This window comes from Trichosurus vulpecula, chromosome 6 (genome assembly GCF_011100635.1).
Source record: "Trichosurus vulpecula isolate mTriVul1 chromosome 6, mTriVul1.pri, whole genome shotgun sequence".
Taxonomy (NCBI): domain Eukaryota; kingdom Metazoa; phylum Chordata; class Mammalia; order Diprotodontia; family Phalangeridae; genus Trichosurus; species Trichosurus vulpecula.
Genome location: NC_050578.1, coordinates 115,718,946 through 115,732,045, shown reverse-complemented (window position 1 = coordinate 115,732,045; position 13,100 = coordinate 115,718,946). Strand labels below are relative to the sequence as shown.

The following is a 13,100-nucleotide window of genomic DNA, read 5'->3' as shown; positions in this document are numbered from 1 at the left end:
TTCTACATTATGTGGAAGCTTGAGCTACATGGTTGTTAAGAGTCTTTCCAGCCCCCACATAGATAGTTCTATGCTCGTCACATAAAGCACTTCCTCTCCTTTTGAGTAAGTCAGTCATTGATACCTTACAAGATGTAAGGCCCAAAATAGCTGAATATAACACAAAACCCCAGAGTAAAACGAGAAAACTTTTATAGCTATTTCTTGGAAGATGGAGAACTCAATTCTCTCCGATGGCTGTCTCTGCCTGGCAGAAGGATCATAGATTTAGAGCTAGAAAGGTCCTTACATACGAATTTTATAGATGAGGAAATAAGGCTTGGAAAAGTTAAGGGACTTGACTTCCTGGAAATTACACAGGTTGTGGAAGAACCATGATCTGAACTTGGTCCTTGATCTCCAAATCTAGTGTTCTTGTTAATGCACCTTAATGCATCACCAAAAGTGCATGCTTAGGTCTACAGGGGTGGGGAACCTGTGGCTTAGAGACCACATGTCGCCTTCCAGGTCCTTAGGTGTGGTCTTTTGACTGAGTCCAAGTTGTATAGAACAAATCTTTTTATTAAGGGGATTTGTTCTGTGCAGTTTGGATTCAGTCAGAGGGCCGCACTTGAGGACCTAGAGAGCCATACGTGGCCTTGAGGCTGCAGGTTCCCCACCCCTGGCTTAGGAGGATATTCACTCCCACTAATTTTACCTGTGTAATACACTAGAAGGCACCCTCTTGCTCTGAACAAGTAAGATAACCAATGTAACTTCGAGAAAAAACAATAGTTTGGGCAATGGTGGAAAGGGGAACACTTCAAGTTGGTAAAGTGCCAGATAATGCTTAGAAAAATGTACTAGTATTAAAAAATTAATATAAAGACTCAAAAATAAATAAAATATTTCCAGATCCCTAGATGATCTTCAGGCTAAATATCATGGGAAATCTCCAAAAATATAAGTGCAGGGGCAGCTAGGTGGCACAGTGAGTAGAGCACTGGCCCTGGAGTCAGGAGGACCTGAGTTCAAATCCAGCCTCAGACACTTACTAGCTGTATGACCTTGGGCAAGTCACTTAACCCCAATTGCTCTGCCTTCCCCCTTCCAAAAACAAACAAAAATACAAGTGCAAGGTTAGCCCATATCTTATCACAGAATCATAGGTTTAGAGCTGGAAGAGACCTTCTTATGAGGCCATTAAGTGGATCATTTTATAGATCAGGAAACTGAGACACAGAGAAATAAGTTAAGTTACTTGCTCAGGCTCTCACTGAGGGAGAATTTAAGCTCTGGCAGGTCTTCTTGACTCTCTATACCACCTTTCAACCATCTCATCATCATATTAGATTTGATCAAAAAGTTACCAAATTATTTTTGTTTGCACAAAATTTTGGTCAAAATATCCTTATATAAAAATCAACACCTGCAATTTGAACTCAGAGTAAGGAGAACTATGGCTCCTAAAGTGTTTTGACTTCTGATTCATTTCCGCAATACCCCACTGGGATAAGTTTTACAGGCAGGGAAGCCCAGAGTTGAAGTTTGCCTGCCTTTAAATAAATGGATTTGGAACCAGTGTCAAACTCCTGGTCTATGTCAGACAGGCCCTTCCCTAGCTGCTGTTAAATTCCATAAACATCTGGATGGTGCAGTGGTAAGAGTGCTGAGCTGCAGGGTCAGGAGAGACTGCGGTTCATATGCTGCCTCTGACACCCACTAGTCACTGATAATGACAGCTAGCACTCAGAGTGCTGTAAGGGTCTCAAAGCATTTTCCATATGTTACCTTATTTTAGCCTTCCAAAATCCCCAGGAGGGGGATGCTATGATTATCCTTGTTAGCTTAAACTCTCAAAGCCTTAGTTTCTTCTTATGTAAAACAGAGAAAAAAGACTGGGTACTTATAGGACATTGTCCAATGAACTAACCTATGGAAAGCACTCAATAAACCTGGAAATACTATATAAAATAAGTTGTTATCATTAATCTCACCATATGCTTCCTCCCTGTCTGTAAACACTGATATCAAAGGAGGGATTTTAATTTAGGATTACACAGAAGAAAATGGATTATAAGAAGATCAGTATTGCCTGGCCTTAGGATAATGTTTTTAATTTCCTTGGGTAGAGCACAAAAGGGGTGGCAGAGAAAAAAAGAGGTTATTATCTAAGGAAATAGTCCTATCCAGAACTTCACTTTATTTGTAAGACAATCCAATACAGCAAAGCACAAAGGCTGTGACTTTCCCTCAAGTTTCTAATAATTAATCTGCTGGTTGACAGTGCCTTGGTTTGTCTATTGATAGTCCTCATTGGGTCATAGGATTTAATAAGCTTAACTTTCTTTGGATGTAGCCCACTGTCTCTCTCTCTCTCTCTCTCTCTTCTTGGAGGCGGAAGACAGGGCAATTGGGGTTAAGTGACTTGCCCAAGGTCACACAGCTAGGAAGTGTGTCAAGTGTCTGAGGCCACATTTGAACTCAGGTCCTCCTGACTCCAGGGCCGGTGCTCTACCCACTGCACCACCTAGCTGCCCTTACTGTCTCTCTTTTTAAGCTTTTGTAAATGCTTATTGATCTGAATTGGATTGTGTAACTTGGGGCAAGTCATTTTATGGCTTAGGACCTCATCTTCAAAATAAGAGGCAACTAGGTGCCAGGCCTGGGACTTAAATTCCTGAGTTCAAATCCAGCCTCAGACACTTACTAGCTGTATAACCCTGGGAAAGTCACTTAACCCTGTTGGCTTCATTTTCCTCATCTGTAAAATGAGCTAGAGAAGGAAATGGTGAACCACTCGTGTCTTTGCCAAGAAAACCCCAAATGGGGTTATGAAGAGTCAGATACAACCAACAGGACCAAAATGACTGAACAATACAGAGAGAATAGATGATGACTAAGGACAAGTGTAGCTCTAAACCTATGATCCCACAAGAACACAACAGAAAGCATTCTGAAATGGAGGCAGGGCAACTTAATAAGTAATGAATATTCTGATTTTGCAGAACTAAATTCTGGAGATCTTTATTTAAATTTGCCTTTATTTTTAGTCTAGAAGTGTGAATTCATTAGTACAGTAATCTTAATCTATCCCACCCAACTCCCACAATTTAGACAACTTGAGGTAGTTTACAATCTTAGTAAATGGCCTGAGGCAAGAAGAAATAAGTGACTGGTCTGAGATCCCACAACCAATATGTAACAGAGGTTATGGAACCCATGTCTTCCCAGTTCCAAGTCTGGCCCTCTCTCTATCCACTATTCCAAGGTGTCCCTCGGGCTCTCATCTAACTGCTTGCTTTGAATCTATACAATTAAGACTTTTCAAGACTCTCTACTGGTTTCCAGGAATTCATCCAGTTAAAAATTCAATAGAGCTATTTCTTCTTCCAGAAATCCTTGTGGAGGAAATTCCTGCTATTAAATTCTACCATTAAATCACACACCACTTAAAGAAAAATTTTGCCTTCCCAAGTTATCAGAATACATAATGGGATTTCTCCTCCCTTCCTTCCAATTCAAGGGTGTAACCCTTCACCCAAAGCCATCAGACCAAGGAAGGGATTTTTATGAATATATAACAAAAATAGCGACATTTCTATATCCTCTTTCCCCCACTGCTTCCCAGTAGTTCTTCTACATTTGTTTTATTTTGAAGCCAAACTCTCGGTGAGGAAAATTCCTCTGTCAAAGTAATTTAGATTGTTCCACAACTTAGAGTTTTAGCAAGTTGCTTGGGGGCCACTGGGAGGTGAAGGCCAGGGTCACACAGAGAATATGGGATAGGCAGAACTAGTACCCCGATCTTCAGGCTTCCAAAGCCGCTCTATCCACTATGCTATGCTGGCTCTCTCCTTCTAATTTTAAAAATATGGATCCACCCAATGGTACCAAAAAAAAAAAATCACCAGGAAATAAACTAATGTTTTGGCACTCAGCAGCACAGACTAATCTCAAACTGTTGTTTTATTTTGTTTTTTTACCTTCATTTCAAAGTGCTTGTTTCTGTCTTATTGAGGTAAGATTTTTAGATCAAAGCCCCAAGGTAATTTAGATCCTTATCCTGACTTTCATAAAATCCCAGAATCTTAGTAGAAGGGTCCTTGGGGGCCACCTAGTCTTAGCAATATCCTATTGTGACATATCCCCAACATGTGGACATCCAACCTCCCCTAGGGAGAGGTTCATAACCTTTTTGTTTATCCTGGACCCCTCTGGTAGTCTGTTGAAGCCTACGGACCCCTTTTCAGAAGAATGTTTTTAAACGCATAGAATAAAATACATAATATTACAAAGTGTAACAGGACTTTGGCACCTACACTGATCACCTATGATGGAGGTACCCCAGGTAGTCGTTGTGCCAAAAGGAATTCAACTGTATTGGAATACAGTTATCAAATTTTTTAAAAAAGTTCCCAGATTCCAGTTTAAGAATCCCTGCTTTAAAGTCTTCTACCACGTGAGACACCTAGTGAAGGGGAGCATAAGGCAGCCAACCATGTTAGAGGAAGGCATGATAGTCTTTCTGACATAAACCCTCAAAGTTTGGACAGTAACCCTAAGGGCCCCAGGTCCTTTTATTAATCTAGTCTCTTCCATCCTCATATTTAGCTAAACCATTTGAGGAGTTGTTTTCAGGTGGTACCGTCTGCTGGGATAAGTTCCAAGGTAAGTGACTACCTGATACAGGTCTGAGACTCCCTGTTAGCTCCCAACAATGGAGTGGGGCAGGGGAAGATACACACACTTTGGACCAAATCTAAGTAAATCCTTGTTTATTGCAGAGTCAGCTTAAGTTCTCTTTTCTTAATGTGATGAAAAGATTTGTGGCATTTTAGACCTGGAAGGAATATAATATCTTCTAATCTAACCTTCTCCTCTGGCCTTCATAATTCCCCAACTAAACTCCCCTTCCTGATGAGATCTGCCTGGTTAATAATTCCTACAAAGAATCTGTTTAGCAGAAACTTCATAAACTGGCAGGCTACATGTTAGAGATGAAAGAACACTTGGAAATGTCATCAGAAGACCGAGGCTAACGACTTACTAGATGTCTGACCTTGGGCCTCTCTGGGCCCAAACTTTCTCATCTGTAAAATGAAGGTGTGGGTTTAGTTGTTCACTAAGGTCTCTTCCAGCTCAAAATCAATGACCTAAAGATGATAATGACCCTTTCAGGGCTGTCTTTTGTAGTTGAATCCTTCAAGCACAAGAATATTGGTCTTATTTTTTCTTTCCTCATTTTAAGGTCATTGGCCATTAGTCCTAACTTAGGACATACAATCTCTTGACATCCATTCTAACTCTCTGATTCTGTAGGAGGGTCTATGACTACACGAGAGGTAAATAATCAGAGACCTTCCAGCTTGCACTCCATAATAACTATGGCCAGTACTTTGGTGTGAATTCTCAGAACTTGGCTACACAGGCTTATAATTAGGTATTCTGGTATACAAAGAAAATTCAGTTGAGGAAATCATTTAGCCCACCCAATTTGACATAGTGGCATCAGGCAAGGGAGTGGATCATGCCCTGGAGAATTCAGATGGGTTAAGGCAACGGAGAGAGGGGTAAGACCTGAGCATATAACAAGTAGTGATAATGCATAGGGCAAGGACAGAAGAGGGTCTTAATATATATAGCCTGACGGACCACTGTAAGGAAGAAGTTCCTTCCCATTTTGGCACCCAGGAACAAAAACCTAGTTGCCTTGCCCTATTTCTGACTCTGGGTACACCTAGCACGTAGCGACCACTACATTCCTTAACCCTGGATGTGTGGTGTTTTTTCCTCACTCTCTAATCTTCAATATTAGTTGGGGCAGCTAGGTGGCAAAGTGAGTAGCGCATGGGTCCTGGAGTCGGGAGGCCCTGAGTTCAAATCTGACCTCAGACACTTGACACACTTACTAGTTGTGTGACCTTGGGCAAGTCACTTAACCCCAATTGCCCTGCCTTCCCCCCTCAAAAAAATATTAGTACATCTCTATTTGGGTCCTTTTTGGTAACCTACAAAAAACACTCCTGGTCTCCCCCATCAACCCTCACTAGAGTCAATAAAACCCATCTACTATAACCCTGTCTTTTCTCTCCTTCTAGGCTAAACTCCCTAAAAAAAACATAAACATCCTCTGGATTATGTTCTCATTTAAGTGAGAGAGTTCCAAGATTACCAACGATCTCTTCCTTATCAAATCTAGTCCTTTTCTCAACCTTCTTGACCTGGCTGCAGTATTTGTCAATGTGGGTTACCTTCTCTTCCTGAATTATCTCTCCTGTTTGTGTGTCTCTGACACTGCTCTTTCTTAGTTCTCCTGTCTGAGCAATCCTCAGTCTTCTCTGCTGGATCTTCATCCATGCTATGTCCACTAATTTTTCTTTCTCTTTCTCTTTCTCTGAGTATCTGTGTGTGTGGCTCTGTTTTTGTCTCTGTCTCTGTTTTTCACCCTCGTTCTCTCTCTCTCCCCTGGGCCTGGAGTCAAGAAGACCCGAGTTCAAATCTGGTTTTAGATACTGTGTGACTCTGGGCAAGTCATTTAACCCTGTTTGCCTCAGTTTCCTCATCTGTAAAATGAGCTGGAGAAGGAAATGGCAAACCCCTCCAGTATCTTTGCCAAGAAAATCTCAATTGGAGTCACCGAAGAGTCATTCATGACTGAAATGACTGAACAAGGTTCCACAAGTTCTGCTCAGGACCTACTCACAGTTTTTGAGCATGTGGCCAGTAAGCCCAAGGGCATATTTGGTGGCAAATGGGAAATGTGCTGTTGTCCACGTTGTCTAATGTGGGAAGGAAGAGGAAGAGAAAGTACTTGGTTCAAGTTAAAGTTATATTTAGTAAGAAAAAAAAAATACAGTTTCCTTGGACTCACCCAGGTAGTTTGTCTCTAAAAATCTAGTGAGGAGCAAGAAAATGAAACTGAGCTGCCCTGCTTTTCACTGGAGTGATCCTCCTTCTTGCCCTCCCTCCCTCCTGAAACATTACTACCACTTGCTACAAGAAACAAGACTTCCTTTTGTCTTCCAATTTCTCTATCTAATTGCCATTAAGGGACAGCCGTGTTGCGGTCGGGGGAACAACCCCCCTGGATGGGTCCTTAGCCAGTTTACAGCTTCTTTTTTCCCTTTCTTTCATCTAAAATATCTTGCTATTTTGGACAAGAGGGCACTGGCTTATTCAAAATACTATCCCATCCTGCAGAGGACTCACTAGGTGAAATTTAACCTTTATTCTTCAAGAAAGAGCTGATGTTTCCATGATAAGCCCAACAATTTGGGAAGTCAAGAGGGAGCCCAGCCCAATCAAGACCATCCATAGAAATCGATGTGAAACTATTTGTTGAAGGATCAATCAGGGTCTTTGCTTTCTCCCTCTCCACGTTATTGCCTGGCGATTACGTCCCTGCTCTTCAGCATCTCTGCCAGGGAAAATTCTTCAAGGGTAAAGAATGGAACAAAAATGAAAACCAGCTGCTTTGCTCTTTGTTTGTAGCTCTCCTTCTTGAAATTACTCTGTGCCTAATTGATATTTGCTTACTTCTCTACATGTTACAGTCTCCCTAAAAGAATATAAGCTTCTCGAGGACAGAAAGAATTTTGATTTTTTTGTCTTCTTCCCAAGTATCTTCAAATTAGTAGGTGCTTAATAAATGTCTGTTGAATCTACCTGATTGGAATCATAAAAAGCCTCAGAGGGGGAGAGGGTTAGAAGGACAGATTAGAGGCAATGTGTTTATAAAGTTATAACTTAGAGATAGATTTTGATTATGTATGCTCTTTTAACCTCTTACCATCTCCATGAATAATTAAGGATCCCATGCACAAGAAAAAACTTCTTTGAAATCAACCTGTTTATATTTCTCAAGTGATTGAATGAATATTACAGAATACTGTGCGCACAGCAGTCCATGGCAGCCCCGCTGTGTCTGTAGCAAAAGAATTTTAGTTTACTGATACTAAATGACAGGTATCCAGTCCCTGTCATCCACAAATAGAGACTTTATCTCTGGCTAAGAGCCCTAGGATTTTCTCTACCTTATTCTTTTAGAATGGATCAAAGTTTAGGAGGTTGCCCTCCTCCCCCAAACTTAAGACTTATAAGCTATGCTGTGTCCTATAACTAACACTAGTTTAACTCATTTAAGTATTTTCTTTGGCAAGGCAATCAGAGTTAAATGACTTACCCAGGGTCACACAACTAGTAAGAGTCCAGTGTCTGAAGTCACATTTGAACTCAGGTCCTCCTGACTCCAGGGCCGGACGCTCTATCCTCTGCACCACCTAGCTGGCCCAACCCATTTAAGTATTAACCCCTAATTCTCAGTCTCTCTGACTACAGGGAAAAGCCATGGGCACAATTCCTTGAAGTTCTAATTGTGATGTTTAAAAAGTTCAAGAAACATAATTTCTGGGTAATTAGTTATTTTATTAATAATGCTAGCATTTTAAATAAAAGGTCAGTAGTACTCTTGAATACCAAAGACAATCACGGTGGCAGGCTTCCGGTTTATATGCCCTGGGAAGAGGGGTGTTCCAGAGGGTGGCAATCAACTCTGATTGGTTAACAATTAATGAGAGAATGAATATTACAATGAGGGGCTGGACCTATTCTAATGAACTGTGATTATGTCTTTTACTTCTAAATTATCCCCAGCCTTGGGCAATCTACTGAGAGAATTTATATCCCCCATCCAAGCCTGAGCTAGTTGGGTGGAGTAGCAATACCAAGAATGTGGAGAATGTTAATCCTATCTTCCATTAGCTCTGTCCTCAAGAGATTGGGCGAGGAAATAGGACAGGGAAAAAAAGCTGAGGTCTCCTCAATTTTAACAATCGGCTATTAACATGAAAAATAATAATTTCTCTCAAAACTTATGTGTTGTAGGAGACTGGTCACCTCCTTCTATGAGGCAGGGTCAAAGTAGCTTCCTCTTGCTTATTGCGAATAGAGTTCTCCCTGTCATTCACACCATCACCCACATTCACAAGGAATAAGAAGCTGCTTGCTCACTATCCCCTCATGCAGTAAAGGTAAGCAAAGCGAAATGATAAGAAAAAAAGAGAGATCCCTTAACTGGAGGTACAAATTAGGGTGAGGGGAAATCAGTTATGAGACCAACATCAAAATCAACACGGAGACAAATTCTCCAAAAAAAAGATGCATGAACACAAATTGTCAAATGCTACCTTCCATCAAAGAAGAAAAACTTTCCCCGTCCATTCTTTTCTCCATGGACAAAGTGCCCCTCGAATCTGTCTGTGGAGGAGTAGGTGACTGTGCAGAGGCCATGTGGTAACCCATCATCATCCAGATGCCCTTGGAAAAATTGAAAAGCAAAGGAATCCATAAAACTGGGATTGCTCCAACCATTAACAAATGAGTAATGTGACTAAAACTTAACAAGGTGCCCTGAGGTCAGACATATGACTATCCATCCCAAGAGGTATTTTTTAAAAATAATTTTATTTTGCCTTTTTTAAAAAAAAAAACACATCACAATCATTATGGGATATAATGCTTCTTTCTTTCCCTCCCTCCCGCCGATCCCATAAACCCTTTCTTGTAACAAAGGAAAACAGTACAAACAAACCAGGCAAACACGTCTGTTGGTGTCTGTAACTTTCTGTACTACCAAAAGGAGGGCTTCTTGGAAGGTACTCCACTCACCTGGGAGTACATTCTCCAAAGAGGCTTTTTAAAACTTACAGGTGCTCAGTAGACTTATACACATTAGGGAAACAATTTGCTTTAAAGGGGCACAAAGGTTAGAAGTTTTTGTTATTTTTGTTATGAGAATATAGAATAGAAAAGAAGTTCCTCTTTAGCTGGAGATCCCGGCGTTCTACAACTCGTCAATTACCTAACAAGTGACCAACCTTTCATCTTTGTGTTAAGGACAGAAGGCACAGTTCTTTAGTATGTGGCCAGACATGTTATCATTCAATTCTTTCCATTCATCCATTTAGTATCATAATAACAGCTTATATTTACATAATCCTTTAAGGTTTACAAAGCTCATTACATTACATGCTCTCATTTGATACAACAACGCTGAGAAGATGTTGCTGGAATTATAATCCCCCAAACTCATGTTATTATAACATGAACAACTAAATATTGAAATGGTTCTGATATCTCCGCAGTGTTGATGTTCCCCTCCACTATGCAGATTTTAAAAAAAGTTTTATTAATGTGCTTTGTTTTTACATTATGAATGTTGATAGATTGGGGCAGCTAGGTGGTGCAGTGGATAGAATGCTGGATCTGGAGTCAGAAAACTCGTCTTCCTGAGTTCAAATCTGGCCTTAAAAACTCATTAGCTAATAAGTGTGTGACCTTGGGCAAGTCACCTGTTTGCCTGAGTTTCCTCATCTGTACAATGAGCTGGAGAAGGAAACGGCTCCACTCCAATATCTTTTCCAAGAAAACCCCAAATGCGGTCACAAAAAATCAGACATGCAGCTTCATAAACACTAATAGTTCCATATTACATTTAGAATCAAAACCAAATGCCCCTCTCTGGCACTTAAGGCCCTTCACAAACTGGCTCCATGCTGATTATATTCTACTCTATACATTCATCAGTCCAGCCAGATGGGCTCCTGTCCTCATCTCTTTGTCCAGACTGTCCTCTATGCCTGATATACAATCCCTTCTCACTTCGGTCTCTTAGAATTCCTAGCTTCCTTCAAAGTTCACCTGGGTATAAGAACTTTCCTTATTCTTCCAGTAACTACCACCTTTTTCCCCTCCAATTTACTTCATATTTTTCATTTCTTGCCTTGAGTTGTGATTTCGTTGTTAGACAGAATACATGGTAAGGATGCTAACAACAGAATACATGGTAAGGATGCTCTATCAGAACAGGTTGGCAGCTTCTTTGCAGCTTGCAGTGTTACAGTTTCCTGAGATATTTGCTCAAGACTACATCCTGGTCTGATCACTAGGATGCATCAGAGCCAAGATTCAAACTCTTACTGAGGCCATAGCCCCATCCACAATGCCGCGCTGTCTTTGGTATATTCGTACATATTTTGTAGATACCGATAATTGTCATGCGGTTTTTCTCTTAAAGAAAGTTCCTTGAAAGGACTTACATGAACTAATGCTGAGTGAAGTGAGCTGAACCAGGAGAACATTGTATATAGCAACAGAACCATTGTGCACTGTCCAACTTTGATAGACTTAGCTCTTCTCAGCAATGCAAGGATCTGAGACAACTCCAAAAGGCTCACAGTGGAAAATGCTATCCATATCTAGAAAAAGAACTATGGAGTCTGAATGCCGATTGAAGCATACTATTTGCTCTTTTGTTTTGTTTCTTCTTTATCATGGTTCCTCCATTGGTTCTAATTCCTCTTTACAACATGACTAATGTGAAAATATGTTTAATATGAATGTATATGCAGAGCCTATGTCAGATTGTACACCATCTTGGGGAGGGGGAGAAAATTTAGAACTAAAATTCTTATGGAAGTAAAAGTTGAAAACTAAAACTAAATTAATTTTTTTTTAAGTTGCTTTTTTTTTTTTTAAAGAAAGTTCCTTGAGAACCAGGACTGTTTCATTTTTGCCCCCAGTGCCTGGAACATGGTAGGTTCTTAGTAAATACTTGTTGATAAAATGACAGAATGGGGAGACAAGGATAGGTTGTCATCTCCATCTTTGGAAGTCATACGTAGCATTTCAGTGACACAACGGATAGAATTCTGGGCCTGGAGTTTGCAAGACTTGAGTTCAAATCCAGTCTCAGACACTTATTATGTATGTGACCCTGGGCTAAGTCACTTAATCTTTATTTGCCTCAACTATAAAACACATACAATAATATCACTTATCTTGCTGGGCTGTTTAAGGATTAAGTGAGATTATATTTGTCAAAAGCATTAGCACAGCGCTTGACATACAGTAAGTGTCATATAAATGCTTATTCTCTCCCTACCCCGGTCCCCACTGGAGTCTATTGCTATTGCAAAGGGTCATCAATGCCTCATATGCTTTTATTTTGAGTAACTGTGCCCAAACAGCTACAGTAATGATCATGTTCTGGTCTGAAACAGCATTAGACATTGTCAGAGTGAGGTTTTAGACTACTGGAAATCTATAAAGAGTCTCCAAGAAGTCTATCGACATCTTACACTATTAGTATCTCGTAGTATTAATTTGTTGTTGTTCAGTCACGTCCAACTCTGTGATCCCATTTGGGGTTTTCTTGGGAAAGATAGTGAAGTGGATTGCCATTTCCACCATGAGCTCATTTTACAGATGAGGAAACTGAGGCAAACAGGGTTAAGTGACTTGTGTCTAAAGCCAAATTTGAACTCAGGTCTTCCTGATTCCAGGCCACTATCTATCCACTTGGTCACCTAGATACAAGTTTAAATAATATTGTATATTATTGCTTATCAATGTCTATGTTATTAGTTGGTTTTTTTTTTTTTACCGATTAAAATTAAACCTACTATTTCATTGGCATAGGGGCCCCAGTGAGGAACTTTCTCTAGCCTAATGCAGATCAGCCTCTTCTCTAAAACTTATAGTCTTACAGAGTTTTCAGTGGGCCCTAGGTAGGGAAGTGGATGCAGAGGAATTGGAGTCAGGATAACCTCAGCTTGAATGTTACCCTCATATATCTATCAACTGCATGACTCTGGTCATGACACTTAAATCTCTGCGCTTCAGGTTTCTCATTTGTGAAGAAGAGATAAAAATAGGACCTACCTATGGTTTTAATATGATTGAAGATCTCCCCACCCCCACCCCCATTTAATAGGCCTCAGGTGGACCTAGTTAAGGGAAGCTTGATTAAGGGAGGCTTGTTCCTAGGAAGGCCCATACTCTTCTTTCTGAATAGGTACAAAGCCCCAGGCCCACACCCTTTTGCTAAATAGGTATTAAGCCCCAGGCTCACACCCTTTTGCTGATTAGGTATGAAGCCCTCAGGCCCTAAGAAGGGTGTGTGTGTGTGTGTGTGTGTGTGTGTGTACATATATATATATATATATATATATATATATACATATATATATATATATATATATATATACACACACACACACATATACACACAAACCCTGAGGGTAGCCATTAAGCTCAGAGTAGAGAGTACTTTGAAGAAG

At 40.4% G+C, this 13,100-nt stretch overlaps 1 protein-coding gene across 1 annotated transcript in view; it reads right to left on the bottom strand.

The window, feature by feature from the left end:
• SETD7 (SET domain containing 7, histone lysine methyltransferase) overlaps positions 1-13,100 on the bottom strand; it is a 69,329-nt gene that overhangs the window by 44,529 nt on the left and 11,700 nt on the right. Inside the window, exon 2 of the mRNA XM_036762790.1 lies at positions 9,168-9,297. Coding sequence (XP_036618685.1) covers positions 9,168-9,297 — 130 coding nt within the window. The remainder of the gene's footprint in view (positions 1-9,167; positions 9,298-13,100) is intronic.